The 19005-nt window shown below is 29.4% G+C and overlaps 1 protein-coding gene across 6 annotated transcripts in view; it reads right to left on the minus strand.

Moving 5' to 3' along the window:
- The window catches only part of LOC107169183 (coiled-coil domain-containing protein 39-like), a 29762-nt gene extending 18633 nt beyond the window's left edge, over positions 1 to 11129 (minus strand). For 5 of the 6 annotated variants that reach the window (XR_016189796.1, XR_016189797.1, XR_016189795.1 and 2 more), the window contains exons 1-3: positions 10852 to 11129; positions 2002 to 2121; positions 1649 to 1795 (exon numbers count right to left, since the gene is read on the minus strand). Coding sequence is in view for 3 of the 6 variants with exons in the window: in XM_089217550.1 (XP_089073676.1) it covers positions 1649 to 1795; positions 2002 to 2121; positions 10852 to 10959 (375 nt within the window). In the remaining 3 variants the exon portion in view is untranslated. The remainder of the gene's footprint in view (positions 1 to 1648; positions 1796 to 2001; positions 2122 to 10851) is intronic. The other variant, XM_089217549.1, reaches the window with a different exon arrangement.
- Between the last annotated feature and the right edge of the window lie 7876 nt (positions 11130 to 19005).

The following is a 19005-nucleotide window of genomic DNA, read 5'->3' on the forward strand; positions in this document are numbered from 1 at the left end:
TTGAAGATAGGTATTTTAAATTATCACCAAATTTTAATATGACCATTTTCCAAATATGGTAAAATAAATTCATTTAACTATTTGAACCTTTTGAATATAAATATAATATATGCAATTAAAAATAAAAAGAAATCATAAAAAATTTTTATCATCAGATAAGACTATTTCGTACAACATGTTTTCACAAATTATTGTTTAATGTGGGTATGAAAAATTGGTTATTATCGTTTTATTTTAACAATTTTACGTTACAACAATTCCCAAATATTTTGTACAACGCAAAAATTAATTTACCGTAATTTAAGTCAAATTTTAAACAAAAATGCGCTAAATATACCCAATAAAATAAAAATAATAAATACCCCAAATATGCAAAATAAATCTTCATATACTTATCCATGGTACCTTGAAATGGATTTCTATGTCAACTACGACTAAATATTTCATAACAGGATTGATATACAAATGCATAAACATATGAACTCTGCTTATAAGTATAATATTCTATAATCATTTTAATATAAATTCTAACATTTTTTATTATTATTTTTACAAAATGTACTTACAATAATTCATCAAAAAGATTTTTTGTTGTAATTTATCTCCATAAAATATTAGTTATACCTATAGGTTATCCTAAATATGTTTAAAACAGATGCATATAAAGTAATTTACAGCAGTTTATTATAAAAATTAACATGAACATTTTGTTGGAATACGATTACCTACTGTAGCCGTAGTTAAATTTTTAGTATCTCCCGGATTATTTTTTTTTCCTTTTATTTTTTCCAAAAAATGCTTACACCATACGCTGCACGCCATAACTGCCTACTGACACCATGTGATCCTATCTCATAAAGTAAAATAATTTAAGGGTAAATTGTTACACAAAATTTAGTAGAAAGAAATTAAATTATGTACTCGTTTACTAAAATTGTATAAAGATATTATGATTGGAGTGGAACGACTCATTTCATTTTTTTAAGCTAAATTAATAATACTTATGTATAAAGGTTTTTTTAATATTATTAAATCTAATCAAAATTAGGTTAAAAATTAAAATCTATCTTTATTTTTCTTCTTTAAATAAGTAGAGAGCCAGATTCTGATACACAACAATGATTTTTTTTAATAGATAATATGATATAATTATTATTAAACTTAAATTTTTTAATTATATTTTGCAATAATTCTCAATTTTTAGTTCTATATAACTTTCAAAATCTGCATATTACTTATTCTCATTATCTAATAATCATAACGAATATTGAGTAGTAATGTAGTATATAATACAATAGGTAGGTCATAAATAAGAAGGTACCTAATAATATTAAACAAATATTTATAATTTATAGTTTAAATTGATTTAAATTAAATATTTTTTTACTTTTTTATAAATTTACTAAGGTATGAATAAAAATTACTCATTGGATATAACAATCTGAATAATGAAAACACTATTTATTTTTCAATACTTGCACAATTACGTAAGAAATTAATTAATAATTTTGAACTTATAAATTGATGGTTCATAGCTCACGATTTGAATAAGCGATATCTAATAACCAATAAGTAATAATCATAAGTATAAATATTCAATATTGTAATAAATATAATACATTTTAAATATTATCCTAATATTCCATACTTCCATTTTATTTTGATTTTCGATCAACTCATTCAAATTATTTTTCAATATTCTATTTTCCCTGGATAAACAGTCGTTGTCTCTTTGAGCTGCAATCAGCATATGCTGTTCCGTCTCGTGTTGTTGGCGGTTGGCTATGATCAATTTCTATCAAAAAAATTGGAGTATACAAATATGAAAAAATACAAAATATAAATATTTAAATATTATAGTAGTTACAATCACTATTATTCAATGATTCGCATAATTGTAAGAATATTATTGAAAAATATTTTAATAATACAGGTCTCTATTTTAACTGATTTTAAATAATTTACAACAATGCATAAAAAATAAAATTTTAATAAGATTACCTGATTTTGATTCTCATGATTTGATAAATTGGTTAATATATTTTTACTATCACGTAATTCATTATCCATTGATTCATCGATAACCAACAATTCGGCTTTTTTTTTAAGCAATTCTTTTATCTGTTAAACATTTTATAGGATTAGAATAAAACTTTTATTAAAACTAAATTATTAGTAAGTATTGTAAAATAAAGAAATATAATGATATAAAATGATGTAAGTATATTCCTATATTGCTACATTTAAGTTCAAACAAATCTGATTAAAAAAATCTGAAAAAACCGAGGATCTCGCTTTGTCATCTATTAGACACTTGTTGGTATCAAAATCAAAATGTACTTCGACACCTCATCATTGAGTATATTGAGTATATGCCTACATAATTTCCTAATCTAATCTAATCTAACAAGCAAAATGTCACAGTAATTATACCTAATGCCCTGATCATTATATTTTGAGATTTTAACCTAATACTGCAGCCTGTCCGCTTATATTTCTAAGAATGTTTGATTATAATTATATAGTAGCTGATAATCCCCGGGAATAAATGAAACCTGGATAGGAAAACAATTTGCAGTCGATAGAAAATAAAAGTAGGTACTAATAAAAAATAATTTTTTTACGTTAACTAATTTTAAGCAATATTAAACTAATGTTTAATATTACCAACTTTAATATTACGTCAAATCCCGATTACCAATGGGGGAAATACGTTTGGGCGCATTTACCCAAAGCAGAACACTTTAGGGCGTAAATCCATAACCAGTGGCGTATTTACGGGGGGGGTCCAGGGGTATTGGACCCCCCCCAGAACCTCTCCAAAAAAAAAAAAAAAAACTAAAACTCTTACATATTCGCAGAACCCGATTTACGTAGGCGCGCGCAGTCACGCGGACATAGTATTTTCCCGTGAACAAAATATTATATAAATATACATATATACATTTATAGTAATGTTATTCTGACGACAGTTTCCAAGTTACGGCTTAATACAAAGTACGATAATATAGTGCGAAGTAATAGGTATTAAGTAGGTACCCATATCTTTGAAATATAAACTTTATCGCACAGAAAAACTGATTATTGATGGATTTATGTGTATAGCGATTAGCAATAGTTGTGTAGCAAATAGCCATATACGATATACGGATATAGATATAATAAAATATAAATTAGTGGCTTTTTATCTTTTATAAGATATTACACATTTTCAATTAGTCTCATTTTGCCTTCAACAGCTACACGAATACGAGTAACGAATGAACCAGTGAACAAGTTTATTGTATTTTTTTATTGTATTAAGTAAGTACACAATATATTTCTTTTATTATGTCTCAGCAAACTTCGTTAAGCCAATTTTTTAAAAAATCCAACAATACAAATGTTCTGCAATTTGACCATCACAAATCTTTAGTTTCCGTAACTTCTCCAAATAAACGACCAATTTCACCAAATATAGATAATAATGTCAAACAATCTGACAATACTGAAACAGAAAATGAACATAATTTTGACAATTTTGATACCTATTGGATTTTATTTTAACCACTCGTTAACAGATGTAGAGAAAGAAGAAGTTCTTAAAAAAATTTGGAAGCCTGAACCTACTTTTGAATTTCCTAATACTGTGATATTCAGTGGCAAAAACAAACGATCCAAAAATTTAAAATTTCAATACAGATGGTTGCATACTTTTCCGTGGTTAGCGTACTCCGCAAAATTAGATGGTGCATTTTGTACGTTTTGTGTAGCGTTTGCTAAATCAGGAGCTGGCATAAATTCTCAAACACTAGGCGCTTTGGTTAGAAAACCTTTTAAAAATTGGAAACATGCAATGGAAACGTTTAAAAATCATGTAACACTTCAGTATCACAAACAATCCGTCTTTGATGCAGATCATTTCATAGATATAAAAAAAAACGTACATTTATCTATTGAAAATCAGTTAGACACTGCTAGGGCACGTCAAATTTTTGAAAATAGAAAAAACATTTCACCTGTTATTGCAACAATTATTTTATGAGGTCGACAAAATATACCTCTACGAGGTCATCGGGATTTCGGAAAATTAACCGTTGATGATTATGATGTTAACGATGGAAATTTTCGTAATTTATTACGCTTTAGAGCTCGCGGTGATGCTTTGCTCAAAATACACCTTGAAAGTTCTGGTACTATAAAGTATACAAGTCCTATTAGTCAAAATGCTATAATTGATTCGTGCAATTCAATTTTACTCAATAAAATAGTAGCCAGAGTAAATGAAGCGAAATGTTTTACAGTTCTTGTCAACTTCCTACAAAAACTGCATAAGGACGTAACTATTACATGATATCATAGTTAATATTAATTATGTATAAACTAAGGCCCCCCCCCCCCCCCCAGAAAAATTTGAAAATACGCCACTGTCCATAACACGTTTGGGCGTTTATTTCTTTTCATGTATTAACATATTTTACTAAAGTTTAGGTGTGGTATTTTCCAATAGTATTATGGTCTAAAAATCAAACGATTAAGTACTTATTAGATTAGATTAATTTTTCATATACTTTCGAGTACTAGTACTAGTTGTAATAACCATAGGCGTGCAGGTGGTGTATTCCTATTTTACAATTTATCACTATTGACTACAGTATTCACTATACTGTTTTTGCCACCATGCCAATAAGGCAATAACATACTTGAATAAAAAAATAGTTTTCAAGTTTTCCGCTGAACCACCCGTGCGCACGCCTATGGCAATACAAATTGTGCCCAAAGGTGTTTTCATTATATGCGCCCAAACGTGTTAACAATTTACAGGTAAATTATTTATACTGTGCCCAAACGGGTTCTCCCCTTACCAATAATACCCACTTTACACTTACGCATCTTTTTTTTACCTTCTTCAAATGTTAACTATAAAATTCGTATATACCCTTATAAACTATTTTGAACCTAACAAACTTCTTTTTTAGATTCTGAACGAAGTGATGAATGTATTGATTTTACAATGATGTGTGTGATTTTTTTTTTGTGTCTGTGTACAGCATAACTAGTCGAATAATGCTTCGATTTCAAACTTTTGGGGTGGTTTCCGATGTAAAATTGAAGATCCTTGGTGCATTATAAAGGTCAAAAGTAAACATTTTCCAACAGTTTTCAAAAAAATCGAGAAAAACCAAAAAAAAAAAATTACAGAAAAACGGGAATTTTTACGCAAAATCAGTTTTCGACCAAATCGAATTTTTGTATATGGTTGTAATTCAAAAACTAATCACTGCAAATACTTGAAATTTTCACCAAATGTTTAAGTTAGTGTTATCTATATACAGTTTAATTTTCAAAAATGTTTGACTTTTTTGAGTTATTTATAGACCACTGAAATTTTCAATTTTTTTGAGAATTTTTTTTTTGAAGTGTCGGTAAAAAAATGTTGGACGACCAATAAAACTTGAAAATTTAATACAAGGTTCCTTATGAGTTGTTTTTATTGTAGCTAAAAAAAGTTAAAAATCGTTAGCCACAATTTTTTTTAATAAGCGTTTATAGTTCAAAATTTTACGAAATCTGTCAAAAACGCGAAAATTTGCAAGTAATTTTGAAGTTGAAAAATCATAAAAATTTTTGAGTTTATAACTAAGGATTAAAAATACAACACTAAGTTCTCCATAAGTTTTCCTTCAAGTAGCTATAGAGAAAACTGAAGCATCATTATAGGAAAAATTTTAAGTGGGTTTGAATTTTAAATATTTACGAAATAGCGTAACGATAACGATTTATCCTGAAACGATTTTAAATATTTGTTATTATTCAAAAAGTATAAGTCGTTGATACTTGAAAATTTTATCAGTTATTTAGATTGTCATTTTCTTTACATGATTTATTTTTCAAAATATTTTGACATTTTTTGAGATATTTATAGACGACTGAAATTTTCAATTTGTTTGAAAATTTTTTTTTGAAGTGTCGATAAAATTTTTTTGGCCCCATCAAAATACTTGAAAATTGAATACAGAGTTCCTCATAAGTTATTCTTATAGTGAATAAAAAATTATAAGAATACACAGGCACAATTTTTTTTTATTAGCATTTGAAATTCAAATATTGACAAAAATTCGTCAAAACCATGAATATTGTTTTTTTTGTGTTTGTCATTACGTTTTGGGGCAGTAAAAATGCTTTGACTTTTAACTTCAGTACCTTGTTAAATCAGAAAGTGAATCTAGTTGATACTTTGAGGGATCAAAAGTAAAAAATTCTTAATATTTTTCTAAATAATCGGGATAAACAAACTAAAAATTAACGGAAAAACAGGAAATTTTACGTACAATCAGTTTTCGACAAAATCAATTTTGATTTTTTATGTAACTTTACAACGATGGACCATTGATACATGAAATTTTCACCGAATGTTTATATAAGTACCTTTGTTCTATCCACCATGAAATTTTTAAATAAATTTGACTTAAATTGAACTATTCATAGGTATATGCATTTTTCAATAATTATTAGTTTTTTTTTTAAATTAAAATCGATAAAAATTTATTTTTTAGGTAGAAAATCTTGAACATTTAATACAAGGCTTTTAACATATTATTACAATAGCAGTTGAAAAATAAAATAAATTCATAGTTACAATTTTTTCTTATAAGCATTCAAAGTTCGAATTTTGACAAAATACGTAAAAATCACAAAAATTCACAAATTATTTTAAGCTAGAAATTAATAAAAAATTTTCTTTTTTAAAATAAGATTTAAAAATTTAATATAAGATTCCTTACAAGTTTATCAATTTTATCACAAAAAACATGTCCACCGGAAATGCAAATTAAATTTTTATTACCATTTGAATTTCAAATATTGACAAAAATTCGTCAAAACCATGAATATTTGCGAATTATTTTGTAGTTCAAAATTCATAATATTGTTTTTATTTGTATCTAAGGTTATAAAATGTAACACTACGTTTTCCATAAGTTTTGCTTCAAATAGCTATAGAGAAAGTGTCATTATAGGAAAAATGTTTTGAGCGTTTGAGTTTTAAATTTTTATGAAATCGCGTAATGATAACGATTTATCCTCAAACCAGGTATATGTATATCTATGATAATATAAGGTATTATGAATTATGATAACTACATGATAACTACACTAATTGATTAATTATGCCTTATGCAAAATGCGTCTTAATTGAAAAATAAAATATTTGTTTCAAAATAGAATATATGACATAATTTAAATATAATATATCCTAGACTGACAAATCATCTCCGTTCAGAATCGTTTTTTCGTATACAATGATACCTATCATTGCATTCAAATTTAATCCCATCCATTACAGTAACCTACTGTACAGCAGAGCAACATCCACGACTTACCCGCTTTTTTTTTTATTGAAAAGTTAAGTAATTTCATTGCAATTTTGTTTGGGTGAAACGACTAACGAATTTTCTGTACTTAACTTAATTACTTTGTAAATGTAACCTACCGAACTTATAGCTAGCTACCAAATCAAATGTATATATAAATCAAAAAGTTATAATAATCTACTAATAATTAGAATTATTTAAAATTGATAATAGGCGATAGATATAATAACTAGGTACTAGGTAGGTAAACATTTATACACATAATATATATTAAACGTATTGTATATATAATATATAGGTAATATTCTGTCTAAAGTTCTATATTATTTAGAATCTTTTACAAAATAATAATATAAAAATAAATATTGAATGTAATTATTAATTATAAAGAAGGTTCTGAATTTGAATTGTTTCACTTGAAATTTTCAAATTGAAATATATATTTTAAGCAAATTTTGAAAATATTTCTTTTTCTTTTAATTGTGATCGGTTATATAGATAATTAGAAAAAATATATTGATTACGCATAGAAAACGTAAAGAATAAATAAATAGATCAATCGAGGTAAGAATTACTGTAATATTTTAACGGTTATAAATTAAGTATGTAACATTATAACTGGATAAGTATAAAATATATTATATTGGTATTGTATTATAATTTATAAATCATAACAGAAAAATGCATAAGAATTCAAAAAAAAAAGCGGGTAAGTCGTGGATGTCACTCTGATGTACACAGTGCCGGATAGACAAAGTATCGGCCCACCGAGTTTTAGTTTTTTAACCGGCCATAAAAAGGGCCTTTTTCAAATAAAAATGTATAAATTGATCTAGATTTTACGTAGCGCACAGAGTTAAATAAATGCATTCAAATTTGTGTTATGAAATAATTGCCTTAACACTTACGATCGACATTTTTTTTGAGCGGCCCACCGAGATTTTCTCGGTAGCTCGCCTAACCAATCCGGCCCCTGGCCTGTACAATAGGTTACAAGTGGGTTACTGTAATAGATGGAATTAAATGTGAATCCAATGATATTATATCATTGTATACGAAAAACGATTCTGAACGGAGACGGTTTATCTGTCTAGGATATAATATAGATTATTAAAAATTTTCAAATCTTAGATTTAAAAAGAAAATGTTTTATGAATTTCTAGCATAAAATAATTTATGAATTTTCGTGATGTTTACGTATGTTGTCAAAATTCAAACTTTGAATGCTTTTAAAATAAAATTGTGACCACGCATTTCTTTTATTTTTCAACTACTATTGTAAAAATATGTTAGGTGCCTTGCATTAAATTTTCAAGTGTTAGATCTAAAAACAAAAACTTTCATGAATTTCTATCTAAGATAATTTGAAAATTGCCATACCTAATTTTTACGTAGTTAGTCAAAATTTGAACTTTAAATGCTTATAAAAAAAAATCATGCCGATGTATTTTTAATATTTTTCAACTACTATTGTTAAAATGTGTTAGAAGCCTTGTATTCAATTTTCAAGCTTTTCTACCCAACAAATAAATTTTTATCGATATTAATTTTAAAAAAAAACTAATAATTATCGAAAATTGCATATGCCTATGAATAGTTCAAATGAAGTCGAACATTTTTGAAAATTGCATGGTGGATAAAATATACTTATATAAATATTTGGTGAAAATTTCATGTATCTATGGTCATTTGTTTTAAAGTTACATCAAAAACCAAAATCTATTTTGTCGAAAACTGATTGTTCGTAAAATTTCCCGTTTTTCCCTTAATTTTTAGTTTGTTTTTCTCGATTATTTAGAAAAGTATTAAGAATTTTTTACTTTTGACCCCCAAAAGTACCAACTAGATTCACTTTCTGATCGAACGAGGTACTGAAGTCAAAAATCGAAGCATTTTTACTGCCCCAAAACGTGATGACAGACACAAAAAAAAACATCATGGTGTAAAATCAATACATTCATCGCTCTGCTCAGAATCTAAAATTATTTTTTGGTTTAAATTACTATAGATAAAATTCTAAACCAAATACATCCATAATTGTGTAATTTTCATAATTTATCAAATCAAATAAATGAAATATTTAATTTAAATAGTTAATGAAGAAAAATTAAACCAAGGTACATTATTGCCTCATATTATAATAGATTAATATGAAAATGTTTAAATAAAAACAATAATAAAATAATAAAAACACACATCATGGTAAAATCATCGCTCCGCTAAGAATCTAAAAAAATACCATCATGAGCTGATGTGAACATTAATATAAAAATTAATAAGTTATAAATAATAAACATCAAATATTTTTTTATACAAGGTATAAAATATGTTAAAACACCGTTTGCAACACCGTGTCGGGACAGCTATATAGTATGTAACATAACCCGAGTAACAATTTAGGTTCACACACGGTTTACAATCATTTATAAAATAGCGGTGCTGCACTGCGTTCAAATTCCGTTCCAAACACGGTCTAAACAGTAATTTGCATATTAATTTATTATGTTTTATGTATATTATGTATAATAAATACAATAGTATGTTTAAATATAGACAATAGTTTATACATATAGACTCTAACAGTCTATAATACACAATTTAGTCAATTGAACCGTCGAGACACGGTTCAGTCTATTGCACGGACCTAACACTAAAATATTATTTCACTCGGTTAACAATATCTTCGTGAACGGTCCAGACACGGTTCAGTCGATCGAACGGACCTAACACCAAAATATAATTTCACTCGGTTAATCATTTGATTTGTGAACGGTCCAGGCACGGTTCAGTCGATCGAACGGACCAGACACCAAACAAAGTTTAAAAACAGTTCAAAATAAAATTAGCACTCTCCATGCACCCATCGGTCAATTTAACCGACCTCACACCCTGAAATTGTTACTCGGGAATGTAACATATTATACAGGGTGATTCTTTTATCATGAACCACTCATTATTTCAAAAAGTATCAATGTTTTTGAAAATATTTTTTTACAAAGTTTCATGTTGTTAAAAAAACCAACGTTTTTATTAAAAAATTATATTTCTATTATTATAATTTTGGACGAGTAGTATATGAGTTATAAGTATTTAAAGTTTAGTGAAGTGGAGTGAAGTGGTACGGGGTTACCCCGCAAAATATTTGTCCACTACTCCACTTCTCCAAACTTTAAATACTTATAACGTTATAACTCATAAACTACTCGTCCAAAATTCGATTTTTACGTATCAAAATACTTAGAAAAATATTCTGCTTTGGAATATGATATTAAAACTCTAGGTTGTCATTCAAAAAAGTAAAAAACTTAAAAAAATTATAAGGATAAAAAATATTTAAAAATATCATTTTTTAATAAAAACGTTGTTTTTTTAACAACATGAAACTTTGTAAAAAAATATTTTCAAAAACATTGATACTTTTTGAAATAATGAGTGGTTCATGATAAAAGAATCACCCTGTATAACCCTAATATTATAGTTAAATAGGTAGTGTACTTACCTCATTTTCAAGTAATTGATTTTCTTCATTTGCCACCGGTATGTGAAAGCCATCACCACAGCCAATGTCCTTCATTATATTTGCAATTAACGTACTGTCATACGCCATTTTTACTGGAATTATTTAGAAACTTAAGTCGAAAATTAAATCAAAAACCTATGAAAATGAACAAAGTGAACGAGTTGTTAAAAACATTTTGGAAGCAAACGTGAAGTACACAAAACTGTTACTATGGTAACGTAGTTCGGTAACACTATGGTAAAAGGATACATATCTAATCGGTATGATACATAATGTTGTGTTGTTGAGTTAGATTATACAATGTCGTCATGGTGCATGTATCGAGTCTATAAAGGTAGGTAGGTAACCATGTAGCTATTGTTTACAAATTTAGATGACATGATAACATTTATGGCCAGTTGTACCGTCTACGGTTAAACTTCGATTACGCTTAATCAGCTGATAACAGATATTTAACCGTGCAAATTCGGCCGATTAAACTCCAGTTAACTTTAATCAGAGACGGTACAACTGGCCCTTAATTAAATATGTTCGACTCTCATCAAGAATGTAGGTTTGATAGATATCTATGTATATAAGTATTATTTTCATAGAGTCCTTAGGACTTAAGTAATTTATGTTATCGTTCGTATTTCGTGTATTTCGTATAATAATATATGCGTCATGTTAACTATATCTCAAATAAAAGCGTGAATGTATAAGTAAATTAAAGGCATACCATCTGAATATCTCATTGCTATTTGTGTATCTTTCTGATTGTCCATTTTATTTATATTTTTGCTAATAAATGAAATGGACATGTTAGATGTTCTATTTTCAAGCTTTCTGATCAAGCAAAATGTTTTAATGATGTTAATGTTTATAGAAAATAAATTTAAAATCAAAATGTCTAGAAATAGCTTTAAAAAAAAAACCAGGCATGGAAAATTCTACTATAAACATTTGGTGAACTACATTCTACGGTTATCCGTTTTTGAATTAAAACGAAAGATGAAAATTTTTATTTTATAGGCTTGAATAATCCTAAATCGTCAATAATTAAACTTCAGACGCTCATAAGTCAAAATAAATGTTTGTGGAATTTCGCTCAACTTTTAATTTTAATTCCAATATCTAGGTACCTAATAAAAACTCACGGAGAACCTATTGTATTACATTTTATATGGAAAATTCGAAATTGCAATATTATTGATGTTTTAATAATGTGCATAACGTTATGACTTATGAAACGTATTCATTAAATGTGGTACCTATTATAAATGTTATGTTAATACAAATGTCTAATAATAATAATGTGACAGCATCTAGAAATGCCAAACTTAATCTATGGCCTATGCACCCTTTAGTTATTAAAGAATTTTATTTTAAGTTTCATAAAGATTGGTTCAGTATTTTAGAGAAGATAGCAATAATAAATTGAATATCGTACGGGGTACTTATGTCAATATGTTCTATTGTGGTCCTGTAGATTCTACAGTGTAGAAGGTAGAGCTACAATATAATAATATTCACGCTCCACCCATAATGTACTTATCAATTTCATTTTTTTTTAAACTAAAATCTCTATTTTTTGTTTTAATAACCAACTTCATAGTGTTATGATAACACTATGAAGTTTGAATTTAAATTGTCTAAAAAAAATTCATATTATTTTTTTTTGAGATTAGGTATGGGTTTCAGTAAAGACTGCTTATAAGAAACTAAGTTTTAACTTTAAATTGTATAGAAATTTTACATTTTATATTATTAATTAGGTACAAAATAAGTGGAAAGTTTTCGTGATATTATCAAAATTCAAAATTTTTAATTTTATACTTGCGTTGTAAAAAAAGTGGGAAGTTTATAAGGCACTGATGTACTTTAGGTGTCTAGATTTTAGAGAAGTCACTGTAATAGTGACAATAGTGTAATGGATGTGTTCAATTTTAATTCAATAATATAAAATCATTGTACACCAAAAACGATTCTAAGCGAAGATGGTCTGTCAGCTTATAATATTTATTACTAAGTATCAGGGCTACGAGGAGGGTTTAGGAGGTTCAACCCCCCCCCCCTTTAACAAAGTAAAAATGTTAACATTTCTAGTACAATTTAAGAACAACCATTCAAAGTATAGTTACTGAATTAAATAGCGTATAATATTGTATTTTAAATTAAGGCGGGGTGTTTAAATCACTACAAACCACTGTTACCACTTGCCAAATACCTACATTTATTAAAATGGACCAAGTTTAAACAGAAAGTCTAGATGTCCTAAGGGGATTTAGTTGACAGGGGTACTAGTTGACCCATAAAGATCTAATTAATCCCGGGGGATCTAGATAACCATGGGGATCTTGTTGACCGGGGATCTAGGTGATACGTCACCGATCACATTCTTAATAATAATATAATATAATATAATATAATATTAAAATAATCATATTTAATTTTGGAAAAATATTATTATTATTATTGTTGCCTATTACTTATTCTTGTATACCTATCCAGTTATCCTTATCGGCTAATTGTTTCCGAGAATCGCTGTCACGTCGAGCAACCGCGCCGGAAGCAACTCTCACACGCGCACGCACATGTCATTCTATCGCGAAAAATTAAGTATTTTCTTATTTGCATGACTATAAAAACTACTAAAAGCGGTAGTAAATTAATCATACTTCCCGAAGTTCGATTGTAATTTCGAAAAAATGGTTGAATTTATAAACTTCTAGACTATGCTTCTTAGGAGTCACTTTTTTAAATTAAAAATCAGATGTGCCCAAAATAAATACAAATGTAATACAATTATTTCATAGGATTTCTAAAAAAAAATGGTTATTTTAAGGGCAATTTAAATTGAAAATTGAAAATCGACTTCCTAAGAAGCCTAGATATTTTATCAATGAATTCAAAGAGGTATAAAAAATTTAAATCGGACATTCCGAAGTATGTGTAATTTACCACCGCTTATTGGTCTAAAACGTATGAAAAATACGTGCGTTGCAATCCCCTTAATGGCATTAATCTAAGGTCTTTGTGCCTAGGTCAGAGATTTTAAATAACCTAAATAAGTATCTCGCCGTTATCATTGAAGCCGCAACATACCAGACAACTGATAATGCTGCCATTTGCAAAAAGGTCAATAATATCACAGAACAATATAGAATAGACACTCGATCAGCTGATCGGGTTACTGTATCCCTACGGTTGAAGCACAGATTATATAAAATATTTATTTATATAATCTGTGGTTGAAGTATTGGAAATTGTACCGTACCAGTCACCAGTCACCAGATTTTGCCATTACACACAATGTCTATACCCTGATAATATGTAATGATGTACCTACTACTGTCAGACTGACAAAGACTGACTTTTAAATTTAAATAATAAACAATTTAAAGTCTCGGTGTACTAGTGAAACCAAGGCATTGAGAATATAGAAAACAATAATTATGATGAGCTAGGTGATGAGATGTTTTTAAATAAAATATCAATTATGAATAATGATAGCTCTAATTTATATGTTCAAAAGTTAAATATATTATATTATATAGCAGGCTTTGTTGTAAGAACAATTTCACAAAAAGTCTTCTGTATTTCCTGCAAACAAAGCTTATTAAAAAAACAAACAGATCATAACTATGTTCATAATGATTTTTATACAAAATTTGTTGATATTAAAAATTATGGTAGTTTAGGTTCTGCATCATCTAGTGTTTTTGAAATAATTAAAGAGACTGAGAAAAGAATTTTTATTTTAACCAATAACTTAGACAATATGAATATTAAAAAATATCAACAAAAATCATAATATTAGTTAAAAACTATTTTTCTCAGAATTCTCAAATATTTGGTGAATTAGATTGTGAAGATGAAAATATGTTGGCAAGCCCACATAAATTAGAACTAATTAAATTGGTTGTTAGAATGTTCTTAAAAATAAAATTTCATGCATTTGCAAAAAATCATTCTTTGGCTATAAATTGCACTAGCAAGATAAATAAATTCAATAAACTTGTGTTGTTTAACCAATAATTTATAACATGAAGGTTACAATTTTATAATTTTGTAAAATGTATATTTTATAATTTGTACAATGTATATTTTATAATTTGTACGATGTATATTTTATAATTTGTATAATGTATATTTTATATTTTTTGTACAATGTATATTTTATAATTTGTATAATTTATAATTTACTATGTGTAGTACGATATTCTATATGACCTATACATTTATACCTAATCTGTATAAAAATAATTAAGGACATTTTTAATCTAAATAATAAAAAAATCAGTTACTAGTTACTATAATATGTACCTATTACTATATATATCCAGCGGCAAAACTTGACCTCTAAGACAAATGACGGACGTTTACAACAGCTGGATTCAGATTATGTGATAGCAGTGGCGTAATTACGGGGAGGATTTGGGTGTCGTATCCCCCCCATGATCTTTTTTTTTAAGACTGATTTACTTTATAGAAATAATACAAAAAAAAAACAAATCCTTTATGCTAGTTGTACTTAAATACTTCGTACCAAGTTCGTTTTAATTGCAGCCACGCAAGTTTATAAGTATCACTATTGCAATATGTTTTGAGTTTGTTTATGCATTGTGTAGTGGTACAAAAATAAACCACGAGCAGTAAAGTATTATTTTTTTTATCGTGGATCGACGACGCTCGACGGTTATCAGATTATTTTATCTAGATTAAAGACTATTATCATATCTATCCTATCTTATCCTATCCTATTATTTTTCCGTAGTCCTATTGAACTAAAAATAACTTATCGATTTGTACAATTAATCGAAATTTATTCCATGTCTCATGTGTACATAAATATATTGCTCTGAATCCTGAAAGGTGCTTATAATTAGGGCTAGGATTCATACGCCCCACAGAAGCATGCAAAGATGGTGCGTCAAACACGAGATCGACCAGCCAATCAGGAGATAGACTGTATCGACATACTGGTATATATACCATCCCATTTGCCGAGATCGACCAATTCTACGGATGAGAGCATTGCAGAATACTCGGAACCCAGAAGCAAAACACCGATTCAATAATCAGACATCAAAAGAGACTCATACTACAGCACAGAGAATCAGAATGAGGCTCCTTCCTCGCAGGGCTAAAACCAGCTGACACAGAAATCTACAAAATCAACAAATCGCTAAACAAAAGAACACCTCCAAATCGCCCACTAAGGCACTAAATAGCCCAGTAAGACCAGTCTTCGATTCTCCAGGAAAATCTGAACTCTTTGCCACAAACCTAGCTACTCAATTCAACTGCCCGGATGGAAACCCAGCTACCAACCTACTAGTCGCCAACTCAATGTGAACCCTTACAACATTAAATAAACCTCCAATCCAATCGAGATGTAAGAACATCATCAAGCACCTACCCCGCAACGAAGCACCAGGACCTGAATGCATTTCAAACATAGCTCTTCGCTCTTCGACACTTCTTTAACAAGACTCTTCTGACGCTAACCAAAATCTTCAACTGCTGCCGAAGGTTTCAACACTTCCCCGGTCCATGGAAAACAACAACCGTAGTGATGATACCAAAACCAGGAAAAGACCTCAAAAACCCAAGCAACCACCGATCTATTACGCTCATCAACTCAATGGCCAAGATCCTGGAAATCATAACTCTCGTACAACTGAAAAATGTCTTATAAACCTCCATCCGACTGGAACAATATTACGCTTTCAAACCACATCATTCAACTTTCACTCAACTGACAAAATTAATTGACCACCTAGCTAACTCAACAAATAGAGAGGAAAAAAACAGCTGCAGTCTTCTTGGACTTCGACAAAGTGTGGCACGACGGACTATTGTACTAACTACTCCAATTACACGTTTCATCATCTCTGGTCAAACTAGTACAGTCATTTCTCTCCACCAAAACATACTCAGTGCGAGTTAACTCCACCTTCTCAATACTCAGAACGCTGACAGCAGGCGTCCCTCAAGGATCATGTCTCCGCCATTCTTATTCATAACATACATTAACGACATGCCTGCCACACCAGGAACCTCGACATACCTTTTTGCGGACGACACCATGTTCATGGCAACCAGCATATGTATACAGCACGCAGTCGACAAGCTTCAGTTGCAAATTGACGCCACGCTTCCTTGGATCAAAAACTGGAAGCTAACCCTAAACACCGACAAAACCATCGCAATAAAATTCGGTAGAAAATGCTTAAAAAGAACTACACCAATAAAAATAAACAATCAGGAAATAAACTGGAAAACAACAATGAAATACCTTGGAGTTCACCTCGACAACAGGCTCCAATTCAACCGCCACATATCCGAAACGGCACAAAAAGCAAGACGCACCCGAGCTACACTATTTCCTGTGCTAAATCAATGCAGCCCGATTCTAACCAGGGCCAAGCTCAACATTTACAAGATGTACATAAAACCAATAATTTCCTACGCTGGCCTAGCATGGGAAGCCCTAATATCCAACGCAAACTGGAGGAGACTCGAAGCAGTACAAAACATATCTCTTCGAACAATCACTAGTTACCCGTGGTTTGTCCGGAAAACTATCATTTCAAACTTAACCCAAATACCTTCAATTCAATCTGCCATCATCCTCAACTCAAAAAACATGTTCTGAAAATTAAAACAGTCAAGACTCGTCGACCTATAGAAAATAGAACAAACCATTGGGCCACCAGAATTACATAGAAAAAGACCAGACGAACAAACCAGGCGCACCTAACCGAATATTTCAACCATTTCACCTTCTACTCTGAGTCACGGGGCCCAAAACCCCGAAACTCAGGGAAAAGACGTAAAAGTCTCTCCAACTATGCAATGCAATGCAAATAAGATCGACCACTCTTCTCCAAAACTTCAAGCCTTCAACAACACGGACAAGAAGAAACCGAAGACTAAAGCCGAAGAAATCAATTAGCAGCGATCCAAGCAATTCCAGCTCTAGACAACGATTTCAAGCATCATCGAAAAGAACGAATCGATTCAGCGCCATCGTACATCAGCTGTTTCAGTACCGCAGACGAATAAACCAACCGTTGACAGCATATTTTGCTTATCTCACCCACTGAGGGCAACTAAATCGACAAATTCTGCTATACAAATTGATGCAAATATGGAAATAGAAGAAATCTTGGAAGACAATGCTATACAAATAGACGCAAATATGGAAATATAAGAAATCTTGGAAGACAATGTTATACAAATAGATAATATCTAGAAGACAATTTACACATTTACCACCAAGAGTACCTAAAAAAGGTCGACCAAAAGGAAATATTATCTTCTATACAATGGAGGTATTTAATTATGTAAAATGTAGGTAAAGACAAAACTGTAATCGGTATTTCAAAAAAGAGAAAACTAACATAAAAATTACTTCCTTTTGAGAAACTTTCGATTGATATCAGGCACTATGAAATGTTACTTTGGTTTGTAAATGATGGTATCGCTAAATCTGCTGAGTATGAAAACAAATCCGTACATGAAAAGGATGTTGAAATTGTTCCTGAAAGGGTATCAAATGCGATTATGGATAAGGCAATAGCAATTGACAAAATAAAATGTTATTTAACTGAAGGAAGTTGGCTTGCCATCCAGTAAGTCATTAAAATGAAAAAATAGACACCTACTTGGATCTGTCCCATATGTGCTGTCATCTAGAATTAAAATGTTTGAAGACTATATATAAATTACTCGCATTTTTCAATACATTATCAATAATTCGACCAATCACAGGACAGGACGTGAAAATAACCACTGTGTATTTTTTTATAAAATAAATTTCAAAAGATCTTTAAATTAACAGTAAGTGTAAAGCAAAAAAACAGAATTAATATGGGACTTGAAATTACGAGACAAAAAGCGTTCATGAGAGAAATTTGTCAAGACAACAGGTCACAAAGCCGACATAAAAGACAATCCTGCATAAAACAAGACATATGGTCACCCTACAATAGACCTTTAACTGTTTACTATAATATTTTATCGTAGTTTATAGGCTAGGGCCCTACCATATTTAATATAATTTTCTTTTCCCTTAACAATAGGAAAAGATAACTATATTTTATTTATGGTCTAATTGCCATAGTAAGTAGCTTGGCAAATTTACAC

This window comes from Diuraphis noxia, unplaced genomic scaffold, assembly GCF_037042655.1.
Source record: "Diuraphis noxia isolate RWA-SAM2 unplaced genomic scaffold, SU_Dnox_SAM2 contig0001, whole genome shotgun sequence".
In the NCBI taxonomy this organism is placed as follows: Eukaryota; Metazoa; Arthropoda; class Insecta; order Hemiptera; family Aphididae; genus Diuraphis; species Diuraphis noxia.